The sequence below is a fragment of the Nicotiana tabacum genome, chromosome 15, assembly GCF_000715075.1.
Source record: "Nicotiana tabacum cultivar K326 chromosome 15, ASM71507v2, whole genome shotgun sequence".
In the NCBI taxonomy this organism is placed as follows: domain Eukaryota; kingdom Viridiplantae; phylum Streptophyta; class Magnoliopsida; order Solanales; family Solanaceae; genus Nicotiana; species Nicotiana tabacum.
In genome coordinates, this window is record NC_134094.1 from 88,161,872 (window position 1) to 88,177,139 (window position 15,268).

At 34.3% G+C, this 15,268-nt stretch overlaps 2 protein-coding genes across 2 annotated transcripts; one reads left to right on the forward strand and one right to left on the reverse strand.

The window, feature by feature from the left end:
- The first annotated feature begins 7,729 nt into the window (after positions 1 to 7,729).
- LOC107763207 (lycopene beta cyclase, chloroplastic) lies at positions 7,730 to 9,232 on the forward strand. Its single transcript, NM_001324787.1, is given in 1 exon segment — positions 7,730 to 9,232. A coding segment is annotated over 1 exon segment (1,503 nt).
- A 2,079-nt stretch (positions 9,233 to 11,311) lies between these two features.
- LOC107763208 (beta-glucuronosyltransferase GlcAT14A) lies at positions 11,312 to 14,991 on the reverse strand. The gene is made up of 4 exons (XM_016581677.2): positions 14,259 to 14,991; positions 13,617 to 13,692; positions 13,366 to 13,481; positions 11,312 to 11,910 (listed from the first exon to the last, which is right to left on the reverse strand). Exons 1-4 carry the CDS (start codon positions 14,746 to 14,748, stop codon positions 11,399 to 11,401), a joined length of 1,194 nt encoding a protein of 397 aa, XP_016437163.1. The 5' UTR covers positions 14,749 to 14,991; the 3' UTR covers positions 11,312 to 11,398.
- Positions 14,992 to 15,268: the final 277 nt, after the last annotated feature.

Sequence of the window (15,268 nt, forward strand, 5' to 3'; positions counted from 1 at the left end):
TTGTGATTTTCATAAAGTTGAAGAAAATTCTGTTTTGATTCCACGAGATATTATTTGCAATTATTTGGTGTCATTAAATGTGACATACTATTTGATTGGAAATTCTGTTTTGATTCCACGAGATATTATTTGCAATTATTTGGTGTCGTTAAATGTGAGATACTATTTGATTCATTTCCAATGTCATTTTATTTTACTACATTGATAAACATTTATTATGCCATTATTATATTCCAATAGGGCCTCACCTGACCTCATCACTACTCTACCGAGGTTAGGCTTGGCACTTACTGGGTACCATTGTGGTATACTCATACTACGCTTCTGCACATCTTTTTGTGCAGATCCAGGTATATTTTTACCAGCCTAGACGTCAGTGAGTTACATGCGCACAGAGACTTCGGGGTATATCTGCCAGCGTCCGCAGACTCCGGAGTCCCCTTCTATCATTTTATGTTGCTTCCTTATATTTTATTTAGACCTTGACATATAGAGACATTGAGAATAAATTCTTAGAAGCTTGTGACTTATTTCTACCGGATTTTGGGAGTTGAAATTGTTTGAATTATAGTTTATTTATTTCAGATATTTATTATTATTCCGCATTGATAGGCTTACCTAGTCTTAGAGACTAGGTACCATCACGATATCCTACGGAGGGAATTTGGGGTCGCGATATAATATATATTACCTTAGATATTTTTAAACTATATATATATATATCTTATATATAGTTTATAAGATGTATATATAGCTTATCGACTATAGCTTATTACTTATATATATACTACATATATTCGATATTAAATATTGAATATTAAAATTTAGGATGTTAAATAAAATTTAGGTCACAATTCTATAATAAAATTTACAAAGTATTGCCTTAGATATTTTTTTTAACATCCTTTTGTCTCTAATATCTATTTAATTTTTTTTAAAAAAAATTATATGTTGGGCCCACTTAGCCCGATTAGCCCGCGGGCCGGGACCGTTTAGCCCGGGACCAAACGATCCCGGTCCTTACAAAAAGCCCGTTTAGTCCGGGACCATTTGGCCCGTTTAATTTGGGACCGGTCCGAGACCGGATCCGAAACCGTTTGGACCGGCCCACTTGGCCCGTTTAGGCCCGGGACGGGCCCACTTGCCAGCCCTACAAGTTGTAGTCATAAGAACAAACAAATTAGCACGTAAAAGTTGTTATTTGCCAAAATAATGGTGAAAAGGAGCGGACCTTTTAATTGAACTATCTCTTTTGGATCAAATTGCAAAGACTCCAAACAAACTTGTACATCAGGAGTCTGTCAAACAAGCAAAGAAGAAATCCAACTACAGGATCTACACAAAATTCGAACCACGAACAGAACCGGAACCTCAACAACCTTTGCGACGATGGTACATGGGGTAGTTTTTTTTTGGTAAAAAGGGGGGCTATTTTGCTGGGTTTGAAGGGCAGTGTTCTGAAGTTTAATGAGGCGGATTTGAGGGTGCTTTAATGGCTGAAGTTTTGAGTATTTTCGGGGTTACGGCAAGGCCGTTTTTGATGGATTGAAGCTGCTGTTTCGGGTCGTTTTCAGTTGGAGTTTGGGACTAATTTTCATGGCTTTTTTATGGAGTTTAAAGGTTGTTTCAATGGAGGTTTAGGGATGAGGTTTCATGGCAGTTTGGGTGAGGTTTGGAGCTGTATTTTTCAGCTGGACCTGGGGTCATTTTTGACTGGTTTGGGACTGGTTTTTGACGATGAAAAGACTGCTTTAATTTGCATGGCTGTTTTTGCTGCGTTTTTAGCAGCTTTTTAGTTGGGTTTTGAGGCCGAATTTTGGTAGCTAAAGGTGGTGGTTTCTGGTGGTTTAAGGGTGGTTTATGGACTGGTCGAAGGTGACTTTTTGGGGTTGAAGCTAAGTTTGGGTTGTAATGGGGTGTTTATGGCAGGTCTTTTTTTGAGGAAGAAGAAGAAGCTGATGCGCAGTTTTTGGGTCCTATTGCTCTAGGATTTTCTTCTTTGTTCTTTTCTAAATCATTCCCCCTTTCTGTTCAAAGTTTTTTCTTTTTCAAATATTGAACTCCTCTCTATTTATGTGAACGTGTGTGTGTATGTGATGGTGGTGAGGGACGCTAATGTGTTCGTGTGTGTACGTGAAAGAGCAAGGAACATGGGATTGGGATGCCACGTGATTAGCGGGGAAGTTTGTTACCAAAACTTTATCTATATTTTTGACTTACTTTAACTTCGTCATGTGGTTTTTTTTTTTTTTTTTTTGTCTTTTGTTTAAAAGATAAGGTAAATTATGAAAATAATAATATTGATCAATCACTTTTTACACCAAGAATATAAGAAAACTAAGTATTTACATATAATTTAAATAATACTAAAAATACCATAGCTTACTTATTAAAATACTAATTAAAAGAAAGCAAATATTTTTTGTAAATTTTCTTTTTCTCTTTACAAATAGAAATGAAAAATATTCTATAAGTATGTGAATAGTTTTTATAATTTTTAAATTTTTCTCAAATAAAACCTATTAAGAGTAAGATAAAAACTTAAAATATCAAGATTAGACCTAAAAGAAATATTTACACTAAAATAGTATAGAATTCGGGTGTGATAAAAAATTAGTTGTTCACACGTATGCAAAAATGCTGGGCAGAACATGATATATTCGAGAGTTGAGTTATTTTATCACATCTTGAGTTATAGAGCTCGGATTTGGGCGATCTTGGAGGGGATTTTCACCACATGGATTAGGGTAAATATTTTTAACTCGATTTTGATTATATTATATGATTATATCTTCGAATTTGGCATTTGATTGGTGATTCTAAAAGAGAAATTTGGAGTTTTTGTCTAAAATTCTAAAGTGAATAATTGGGTTTTGAACATCGATTCAGAGTCGAATTTGAGTGAAATTAGTATGGTTGAACTTGTATTCGAATGAAGTATCGCAATTTGTGAGTTTTGTCATATTCCGAGGTGCGGGCCCGAGTTAACTTTTTGGTTGACTTTGAGTATTTGATTAAAGATTCGACCTTTATCGTTTGGATTTATTTTTTTGGCATTATTCGATGATTTTAAGTTGCTTTTGGCTAGTTTCGAGCGATTCAGAGGTCGATTCGCGTGGGATGACATTTCTAGAGTATTATTTGGCTTGCTCGACATTTAATTTGAGGTGCTTGAGGTAAGTATCTTACCTAAACTTGGTTTAGACACTAGTTGCCTAAGTTATTTGTGATAGCTACGTTCTATGAGTGGCGCATATGTGTAGGGTTGAGCCCATTTGCAAGCACCGTGTATTTATCTATGCTCGGAATAGTGCTTAGGCTATGACATGCCTTGAATTGATTGTTAAGATTTATGATGTGATATTTCTCATATTTGTAACCATGTTGTGAACTATTTGACCAATGTTTGAGCTTACATAGAGGCTAAACCCCCGAATGAACTTGATAATTGCTATTTTTGTGATAAAATTATCGTTTTGAGTTATGATAATACATTTTGCACATGCATACACCTTAGCATGTCATTTATGTCAGTCTAGGAGTATGAAATCTGATATTCATTGATCATATACATGTATTTTTGTATATTTGCTTTCTGTGTGATAAGATGCGAACTGGTAGCTTGTGACCACGCTGGGCGGATTGTGATATTGAGCTTGTTACCATGCCGGGTAGATTGTGATTATTGGCACGTGAGTTGTCTGTACGATTGGTATTATTGGCACGTGTGTTATCCGTGCAACACGTGAGTTGTTTGTCCGGATCTAGATATTAATATTATTGGCACGTGAGTTTTACGTGCAACACGTGAGTTGTCCGTACGACAAACATTATTAGCGCATGAGTTATCCGTATAACACGTGAGTTGTCCGTGTAGCGTGTGGATATGGACCCATCCCCCTAAGGTCATCCTCTCATGTTTCTCTCTTGATGGTGTACATGCGGATTATGAGAATATGGTTTTGGTTGATGTGAGCTTTAGGAGAGCTGGTTGTTGGTTTGGTTCGGTTACTGAGATTCTGATGTGAGCTTGAGAGTCGTGATGTGAATTTTATTTGGATCGGGTTGCGCACCGCAACAGATTGATATTTGGTTATTGTATTTCATCTTTACTTGTAATTTCCTTGGTTGTTACTTGATTCGTTTGCATATCTACTTTATATATTGGATTGTTGATTGAGCAGAATACGTTGAGAAAACTGGGAGCACCAATGTGGTTTTATCTTTGATTTCATAATTTGATTATATTTTCTATTATGTACTTATTGGAATTATGAACTGTACAGGTGATAGCGAGTATCACTTATAATTCTTTGTTCAATTTCCTCGCCAATGTTAGTTATGATACTTATTAAGTACATGAGGTCGGTTGTACTCATACTACACTTCTGCACCTTGCATGCAGATCTTGGAGCTGATGCTGCTGTGTATGGCAAGAGCTGGCATCGACGAAGTACCTGCTTTCCAAATATAGCTGCTACTTGCTTTTGGTAGCATTAGATTGGCAAATTTGTTTATGTATATATTTTGAACAGATGATGTATTTATTTTGTACCAATTTAAAAATTCTAAATCTTGAAGCTCATGACTTGTACTACCAATCATTGGGTTAGTGTATAAAATTCAATTATTTCACTTCTTGACTCTGTCTCAATGTAGTTTATTAGGGTTTATTAGGCTAAAGAAAGGGAATTTTGGGTGGAAGATCGATTAAGTGAGGCGAGGTATGCGGGTAAGGTAAAAACGGGATTTTTTATCCAATCTGGATAAATAAATACGTGTCAGACTATTATTGGTATGTTATTCCACGTGAGAAGCGTTTAAAAACACGCGCTTAAGTTTTTACAGTCCGGTCATGCATTGTGTTTAAATGGTATAGTCCAAAGTACAGTTAAAGTATTCAATAGGAAAAGAGCTAAGTTAAAGTGTCAAAATGGAAACTGAAACCAAATTTAAGGGGCGTACACATATTTGGCCATATAAATTTGTAGTATGTACCGACCCAAATTTTTTTTTTTGGTTAACAGTTGTTCTATTTCACCAAATTGTTCTTTACAAGCGAGGGAGTTGCTGACCAACTCCTCTTCTATGTATGATAATAGACATCACATCTAACTAGCATCAAGCAAAATACATCAGAATCTAACTATGCTATGCAAAACAGTTCAATGATGCAAGATGTCTCTGCCAGCTAGGAAATAATCTGCCTATGACGTGTATATGAACTGCAATCTCTCTGCAAAGTTTGTCTGGTGATGTGCTCCCACTCTTAAATTTAAGTTTGTTCCTGTCTCTCCAAATCAGATAGATGATCATACCAAAGACAAATGAAACAATTGTCCAATGTCCTTTTTTTCTTCTTGGCACATATGGTCACCCATTGTACCTCCTCCTGCCAAGTATTGATTTGCCTGGGATGCCCAAGCCATGACATAAGTCTAGACCAAATACTCTTAGTGGTAAGAGAAATCAAATAAAAAAGAAGCTCAAACAGTTCATCAGTTAAACCACATAACACACATGTTTGAGGCACTTGAATTTCAATTTTCTGCAATCTATTCACAGTAGGCAGTCGACCCTGAGCAGCAAGCCATAAATTAAACTTGAATCTGGGATGCAATTGTGGATGCAGAATCAAGCTTTTCAAAGACTAAATTTATATGTATAGAATATTTCTGTATACTATTAAATTTAAAACTACTGAAAAATTAAAATTTGTTAGTTTGTAACCAGAGATGGATCCAAATATAAACAGTTACAAGTAACAACTCAATCTACTCTATTATTGTTGAAACAAAATAATTCTAACAGTTTTCAGTAGCAAGCTACTAATATACTATAACTTTTTCCTCATTTTTTCCCTTTATAATTTTATGATATTTGAGTCAAATATTAAATTCAATTTTTTTTTTCCAAAAATTATTGTGACACGACCCATTATTTTTTCCCCAGATATTATGTCTTTTAAATTGCAAATTTTCCATTAGCAACTTATATTCCAAATATATCATTTTACATCTTACACCTAATTTTCATTTCCTGTGAAACTATATTTTTTTTAATTTATTAATGGCGGAATACCTAAAAACCTCCTTAAACTTGATACGGATTATTAGTTACACCCCTAAACTATTTGTGGTCTTAATTACCCCCTGAACTTGGCCTTTTGAGAGCCATTACCTACCTGGACGCTGATGTGGTAAAGAGTGTGGGTGCACTCTCTTTTAAGCACGTGGGAGTGAACAAACATTAAAAAATCAACTTACAAGTAGGTTATTTTTTATCTTTTAATTGCATATAGTCATATAAAATGATTTATTTGTTACAACTATGTATTTTTCTTGCTTCATCTTGACATATAATGTGAACTTTACTCTGACTTTTATCCTTTTTAATTTCTTCTATACATATACTGTCTATTTGTTCCAACTGCATATATTTTTTTTGGGCCAAATTTATAAAAGTTTAGATCATTTTAGCCAAATAGAAAACTTTTAGCAAAAATAATGGAATACTAGTTGTGTATTTTCTGTTATTTATTTTCTTTAGATATAATATTTATTTATTTTAATTGTATATTTTTATTTTCGAGTCAAATCGGGTAAAAAAATGGCTACAACTCCATTATTTTTTACCAAATAAAAAGGTATAACCAAAATAATGAACTTGCAATTGTACACTCTTTTATTTCTTCTTTTGATGCAATGACTATTTATTTCAACTGTGTATTTTTTCTTTTTCCGGTAATATGTGTTAAAAATAATATTTTTAGAGATCTATAATTTAGAGCTATATAAAAATTATAGTCAAAATAATAAAATCAAATTATATATTTTTATATCTTTTTAAATGCCTTGACTCTTTAATTCAACTGTATAAATCTTTATTTTCAGATCAAATTCAAAAATAATAACTAAAACTTTATTATTTTTAGCCAAATAAAAATAATTAGCCTAAATAATGTAGTTCTAACCAAGTTTTATTATAAATATTATTAGAAAAAGGTATAAAATATATTTTATTTTTCAAAAAATACCACATGGACATGAAAATCCATGTGTCATGCGAGTGCATGCCACTTTCCTAGGATGAAATCGTCTAAGGGGTAACAGCTATCGAATAACCAATTATAGGGGTAATTAAGATTACACATAGTTCAATGATGTAAACAATAAGTGCCAAGTTTACAGGAGTTTTAAGGTATTTTGCCTTTATTAATCTGTGAAAAAGTACTATTCTTAAACTAAACTGTGAAAATAAGTCGGTGCGAAAGAGAATCAAAAGTAAAAAAGATAAGCACTTTCACTTCTTTTATCTTTTCACCTTCTATATGCTAAAACGGAAGGAGACATTTTCTATCATTTAACATGGTTGTGTTATCACCACAAGTACACCTACCAAGTTGTACCCAATTTTAACAGAAAAGGATGAGGTTTCTCTTTCTCTGCTCGTTGTCTACACGGTGAGCATTCAAAATTTCATATGCTCACTTTCTCGAGCATTAGCTTCTCTCAAGTGTAATACTTCTCTTATATGGCAAATCTTGAGAATTATTTAAGGCCCTTTTCATTTTCTGAATTTTCTGTATCTCATGTCACAGTTAGTACCTCCAAGCTTGTAAGTATCTGCTTTTATTTGCCCTATTTCCGTATTAAGAATTGAAAGTTAGGGAACTTTCTTGAAATCCTGTTTGTAGTTTTCAAAAAAAATTGAACCCCTGTTGGAAGATATGGATACATTGTTGAAAACCCCAAATAAGCTTGAGTTTCTGCACCCAGTTCATGGATTTTCTGTTAAAGCTAGCTCCTTTAACTCTGTAAAGCCCCATAAGTTTGGTTCTAGGAAAATTTGTGAAAATTGGGGTAAAGGGGTTTGTGTTAAGGCTAAGAGTAGTGCCCTTTTGGAGCTTGTACCTGAGACCAAAAAGGAAAATCTTGATTTTGAGCTTCCTATGTATGACCCTTCAAAAGGTCTTGTTGTAGATCTAGCTGTGGTTGGTGGTGGACCCGCTGGACTTGCAGTTGCACAGCAGGTTTCGGAGGCTGGACTATCGGTTGTTTCAATCGATCCATCGCCGAAATTGATATGGCCCAATAACTATGGTGTTTGGGTGGATGAATTTGAGGCCATGGATTTGTTGGATTGCCTCGACGCCACATGGTCAGGTACTGTTGTTTATATTGATGACAATACAACTAAAGATCTTGATAGACCTTATGGAAGGGTTAATCGGAAACAACTTAAGTCCAAAATGATGCAGAAATGCATACTAAACGGTGTTAAATTCCACCACGCCAAAGTTATAAAGGTAATTCACGAGGAAGCTAAATCTATGCTGATTTGCAATGATGGTGTAACTATTCAGGCAACGGTGGTGCTTGATGCAACTGGCTTCTCAAGATGTCTTGTTCAGTATGATAAGCCATATAATCCTGGATATCAAGTAGCTTATGGCATATTGGCAGAAGTGGAGGAACATCCCTTTGATACAAGTAAGATGGTTCTCATGGATTGGCGAGATTCGCATCTTGGTAATAATATGGAGCTGAAGGAGAGAAATAGAAAAGTTCCAACTTTTTTGTATGCCATGCCATTTTCATCAAATAAAATATTTCTTGAAGAAACCTCACTTGTTGCTCGTCCTGGATTACGTATGGACGATATTCAAGAAAGAATGGTGGCTCGTTTAAATCACTTGGGTATAAAAGTTAAGAGCATTGAAGAGGACGAGCATTGTGTAATTCCGATGGGAGGCTCCCTTCCTGTAATACCTCAGAGAGTTGTTGGAACTGGTGGTACAGCTGGTCTGGTTCATCCCTCAACAGGTTATATGGTAGCAAGGACCCTAGCTGCAGCTCCGGTCGTCGCTAATGCAATAATTCACTACCTTGGTTCTGAGAAAGACCTTTTAGGTAATGAGTTATCTGCAGCTGTTTGGAAAGATTTGTGGCCCATAGAAAGGAGACGTCAACGAGAGTTCTTTTGTTTCGGTATGGATATTCTTCTGAAGCTTGATTTACCCGCTACAAGAAGGTTTTTCGATGCCTTTTTTGATCTAGAACCTCGTTATTGGCATGGCTTCTTGTCATCTCGCCTGTATCTTCCTGAGCTTATATTTTTCGGGCTGTCCCTTTTCTCTCGCGCTTCAAATACTTCTAGAATAGAGATTATGACAAAGGGAACTCTTCCTTTGGTAAATATGATCAACAATTTGTTACAGGATACAGAATGACTTACCAGGAATCTTGTTCAATATTACATAGCATGTGTTAATACACTGCTCTTTTTATTTTATTTTTCAAATAATTGCAATAGTAACTATTTCCATTTTTTGATTTTCTATTTCTGTTGTTACTCACTATTTTGGTTGCCATTTTATTTTCATTCTCTCCTCTGCCCCGTTTACTGAGCTTGTTGTGACTTTCCAAAGGAGACAGTGCTAAAATGCCTGCTGATGAGAACACTGGTGTAGTTAGAGCAACAAGTATCATGAAGTAAGAGTTCCTCAGAAAGTTTAGTTTAAAATTATAAGAGAAATGAAATGATGATACAAGAAATTTATTGTTTTTATGTGTTTGTGTAAATACACATCTGCGTATTCATGTTTATATACACAAGTAAAAGTGTGAGTTTAATGTGTAATTGCAGTTGTAGCATGGGTTCAATGTCGGAACATCTGAAGGATGGTGTAGGAAAACTATATACTCCACTACTAGCAAAACAGGGAAAATCATATGCATATATATATTTCTGTAAAAGTTGTGATCATATTAAACATCCAGTCTAACAGAATTGTTGACATAGGCTGATAGAACACTGATTGCCCCTTCACTTTTCTAGCCTGAAGCCAAAACGGGGCGGACAAAATAATCTCAATTCTCTCCTCTGTAAGACAAACCTGACTTTTCCTCCACCTTCCATGAAACTGTCAAGCCATTCTTGAAAGAAGATTGATTGTGGAATAGGTCTGCATAAATGCCAAGAAAAGAAGAAAAGTTGCTGCAAGCAAAGAAATAACATCCTTGGACTGCTAAAACTGTAGCTTAGTTGAGATATACGCGCCTTTGTCCTAGTATCATAGTGTTCCTGGATCATCTCTTCTTGACATCTTGGAGAAAACTTGCATATTGTTCACAGCAGATGTGTTTAGCTCACTAAATTCCCAGACAGTTGCTTTACTTTCATGTCTGTCTATGCGACTGTCCTTAAGGAGGAGTGTCCATATGCTTGCATTAATTTCCATATATGTCACAAAGTGTTGTTGCCTAAACCAACCTATCAAGATGCTCTACTGTCTCTATTTAATTGATAACAAAGTGGACATAGAAACATTCCGATGCTACATCATCAACTACGTCTGTTTTGAAGAACTTTTAGTCAGTGGCGAGACACCCTTCTACCAAGAGTGTCATCCCTTGCCACTTTTGTCAAAAACATTCATCAGATATATACACGTTTAATATTTGAAAAAACTACATATATGTCATATAATCTTCAATTTTGGACAAGAAGTAAAGCTTTAGATTCTCTAAAGCCCCAAACTTAAAACCCACATGCAGGCTAAGTTCTGATGATATAGACAGATACCCTTGCTCAAAAACTCTAGCGCCCTTAAGTGTGTTACGAATTTGTTTTGATTTTCTTACCTTATTTCGATTTATTCTTTTCCTTCTCATAAAAAACAATAGCATCCACGATGTAGTCCTTAAGAGAGTTTTGTTCAGAGGAATTATTCTCTCAATAGTTTATTTATATTTTTATATTAATTTCTCATATGTAGGTCGATTGACCATACCATATTAAAGCTTATCCCTATTTTAGTATATTTTTCTTTTTTATCCCTATTTTAGATAAAATGGAAGTACTGTTGAAATATATGATGCATAAAATGGAAACCCCTTACTCAAACATTACTAATCCAAGAATCAACATGGAAATGTCGTCATTGTTGTTGAGGGACAAGACTTTTTATTGCCATGTCGTCACTTTCATCATAATTCTTCCCACTTATACGACGAGCAGAAAACAACTGATCACAGAAAGCAAGTAGTAGTAGTCGTAGTAATAATGATAAAAGTGGCAATGATACAGTACCTCTAATCTTATACTATCATATAGCATATATAATGATCCATACTGTGTAGACTACACTTTGGAAAGAATTGGAACACCCCCACAAATAGAAAAGAACCCAAAGATAACAATGTAAAAAGAAGACCAATAAAACTGGACTCCTAGATGCCTGATGTAATATTCCCGAGTTATATTTTTCTTTTTCTCGTACAAAGTACAAACTAATGAACTATGACAATTTTCAAGAACTGACTAACATTATTTCATGTCTTCCACAAAATTTATTTTTCTATATTTCCAATAAAAAGTAAGTTTCATTTCCAAATTATCTACACTGCCGCTTAGCAAAATTTGGTGCAGATACCAATTTCTTTAACAATGTTTTCAATCTTCTGGCCCCAGTTCCAGGCCTTAGAACGCCATATTTCTCACCTTGGAGACTAAGACAACCTCGCTCATCGTCATTGGTGCACCACCCTCCGGCTGAGAACTGTCCATTTCGTCTTCTGAGAATATCACGATCAATTTTATTAAGAACAGGGTTGTTGTTCTTGAACTTCCGGGCAAATGGCCTGTTGCTTAAGACCATTCTTCGGTAATCCTTTGGACCGAGGGATCGGGGATGTTGTCTCGGGGGGTTGTCCCAAGTTATGTAATGAAGATCATGGTTCACTGTAGTGTTCTTGTATTCCTCGGAGTTGCATATGACTGTTTGGAAATAACCCTCTGGTGATGACACAAAATTAGTGTAGTAGAGAAGAAGAGTTCTTGGAAGGTTTTCCCAGCCTATTATGCAGTATTCTGCAAAGGATCTGGACAATATTGTCCAAGCTGAACCTGCAAATAGATTTTGTGTTAGTTCTATATGATGGAAATAAACATAAAATGTCGAAAAATAGCGAATAATGCGTCCGCACACAATTCATCGAGAAACTGGGCGATGAAATGTCAAGTCTAATTTAGAGTTTAACTTCTATACAATCATATCACCTAAAAGATCACGATAAGTAAACGTCAATAAAAAGTGTGATCGGCACCCTTGAAAATAAGGCAGGTTACCTGCTACAGCAAGTTAAATATAGTAAGAGCGTAAAAGTTATTTATTAAACCCTTTGATTTAAACTTCAGTCATATCTCCTCCAATCCCAACCCGGAAGAATGAAAAAACAAGGAAAAGAGTAGTCGTTCTCCAGTCATGGATCTAATTACACACATCCAGATATATGGAAATATAGATCATGAGCAATGAGCTAAAGAAGATCATAATAAAATAAATTGGAATTGTTGAAATCTTGAATTATCCATCAAAATGAAAAAGAAATAAAATCAAAATCTTGAGTCTTATATATACAACTATACACACACAAATTCAAAAGGCAGCTAGCATGTGCCATCAAGTCACTAGAGGTGGTGAATTGCAATATGAATAAAATTAAGATCTAGGCCTTGTGACACTTTTGTACCTTAATAACTTTAGGTGCTAATTAGATCTTTAAGAAATAAATTCTCCCAAAGCACTGAGATTTTAATTGTTCAGTACTACCATAGAGCATAATCTAGGAAACCAAAAGAAAGATTCGACTTGAACCAAGTGTAGAGCATGTCTCTATGACATTAACATGTGCATTTTCTTGATAATGTAGCTCAAACTAGTTTTTTTTAGTCTTTTCATACTTTTGCCTCTGTTACTGCTTAGTTGTTGTCCAATGGAACTTATTTCTATGATGCTCTTACTCTTCGAAAATTCCAAAAAATACGGCGGGGTATGTGTCGATCCTTCAAAAACAAAGGTGCGGCAACATTTTTGGATGGTCCTTATTTTGTGAATATCTTGTTTTTTAGTAAAAGTTTTAATCATTTAGCTTGAAAAAAGGTTACTCATTTTGTGGTTATAAATAGTTAAACCTTTTCAAGGGAGCAAATAAAAGTAAAAGCTATTTCCCTCCTCATTTTCTCTACATTGAAATGAGGATTCATGGTAATGGATAAAAGAAAATGAAGATCTAGTAAGTCAGCAGATACTAATTAGACCAACTTTCTGGTTTTGATTCTATCTTTCTTAGCATTTATTTCAAAATGTATCTAAGATTTAGTAATTTCTTCAAAAAAGTTTATATAATATATTTAGCAAAAGGTATTTCAGTCCCTCCTTTTATGGTCTTTGCTGTCTTCAAGAGTCACATGCATGGGTTCATTGGATGTCTTGCCACTTCCTTTATTTTATTATCTCTTAGAATATTTGAAGCCACAAATAATGAATAAAAAATTCAAAGAAAGATAAAGAAAAATAACCTGTATAAAGCTTGAAAGCAGTAGGGAGACTTCTTTGCTTGATAACCCACCAGATCTCTGATTTGTTCAAACTATGTAGACCAGGGTCTATTATAATTGGCTTTCCTCTCTTATTCCTACATTAAGATAAAAAATATTTTTTGTTAAGCACTATAGATTTTCTGAATAAAATATTTTTCATTTATAATAAATACAGTACTTGTCAAGCAAAACTATTGAAGCAAAAAAATTAAAAGAAAAAAAGAACTTACAGTTTCCAACCCATGTGGCTGGTGTGTTGTACAAAATTTAGATCCCTTGGTATGTCAGAGAAGGCATGGATCAGATCTGAGACCATGATGAGAAAACATTAAAAGAGAGAATTATAAAAAAAGTAAAAAGACAATTGAAGTATTGAACTAATCTTGGAAAAATAATATTTGAAGGAATTCATACATTTTGTATAAAATAAACAAAGTATACTTTACTACATTTAGAGAAAATGAAATGTGAAGGAATCAAGGAAATTCTTCTTTTTTTTCCTTCTAAAAAACTCAAAGCAAAGGCATTATCATAAAAAGAATATCCTTAACACATTTTACCAAATTGTGAAGGAATCACTTGACTTTATTTCTCTAAAACCAAATAAAGAATGATAAAACAGTATTTTGTTGACCAAAAAATAGTGAATGTGAAGGAATAAATTCAAAAGTTTTTACTTAAAAAAATCCCGAAGGCAAAAAAATTAAGAAAAATGCTTATATCTACAAATGTACTAGAAAAAATACAAATTTTTAGTCAAAAAACACATAAAAACAAGGGCAAGGCGAACACAAGGGTCTATCGTACCTCCAATAACTTTAACAGCTAATTTTAAAAAAAAAAGAAAAAAAAAGGAGAGGCACTCACCATACCATCTTGAGTAACTAAAGGATAATCAGAGGCACTGAGATTAATAAACCAATCCCATTTAGCAATCCTCAAAAGCATAGACATTGCATGAAGTGTAGTAGCAAGCATAGTTGGTCCTCTATAAGTTACCAAATTAGGCTTTCCCACAATCCAAACATTATTAATTTCTCCAAAAACAGTGTTCCCACCCACAAATCTTGAAATCTCTTTGTGCTCAGCTTCTGGTGCATCTAAATCCAAATGAATCAAGTAAAAATTCCCAGGATGGTATAGAGAAAACAACAGCCTTTTCAACTTTGGTACATCTCCTTTAGAAGCAGAGATCAAGTAAGCAAATTTTACAGGGTAAGGTTTACTAGTATTAGAGATGATGAAGCTTTTAGTTGGCTTGAAAATAGTGATTGGTGATTGAGATAATTGGGTGGGTATGTAGACAAGAATGAATAGAATTGAGGTTAGAATGAAAGAAAACATAAAAAGTTTGATACCCATTACAAAGATTTAACTAAAAGATCAAGAAATTTGAGAACTTTGAGAGGCGAAGTAGTTCTTGTTCTGCTAGAAATTAAATGGAAAAAAAATGGCTGCCTCTAATATTGGGTAGTTGGGGGGAGGGGTAGTTAATGGATGTCGGTGAAGGGAGGTTAAATAAAGAGAGAATATAATAGCTAAAGGCAAAGGAAGAGTGTAGATGAGTTCTTTGGTTAGTTTGTTCCTTTCTTGGAAGTAAAGTGTGGAGAAAATGAAGTGAAGAGAACTCAATTTATCACTATTTTCAAGAGGTTGGGTATTAAGTCACTTTTGTTAATGGTGATTATTTGACCAAATTTCCCACCTAATGTTGCTTTTAAAAACTAGTCACTTTCTCCTGCTTCTACTTCTTCCTCCTTTCTGTTTTATTTTCTTTTCTTTTTTTAACTTATTAGGTTGCAAGCTTATTCGATCCCGAAATATGTAAAGAAAAAGAAGGTTGTAAGCTTATGATTATGTGTAGTAATATATTTATTTCACT

Excerpts from the sequence above, each read along its gene's own strand:
- LOC107763208 (XM_016581677.2), bottom strand. The coding sequence starts at position 14,748 with ATGGGTATCAAACTTTTTATGTTTTCTTTCATTCTAACCTCAATTCTA. Across the intron at positions 13,693-14,258 it reads TCCTTTAGTTACTCAAGATG|ATCTGATCCATGCCTTCTCT; the intron begins GTATGGTGAGTG and ends TCATGGTCTCAG. Across the intron at positions 13,482-13,616 it reads AGCCACATGGGTTGGAAACT|GAATAAGAGAGGAAAGCCAA; the intron begins GTAAGTTCTTTT and ends ATCTTAATGTAG.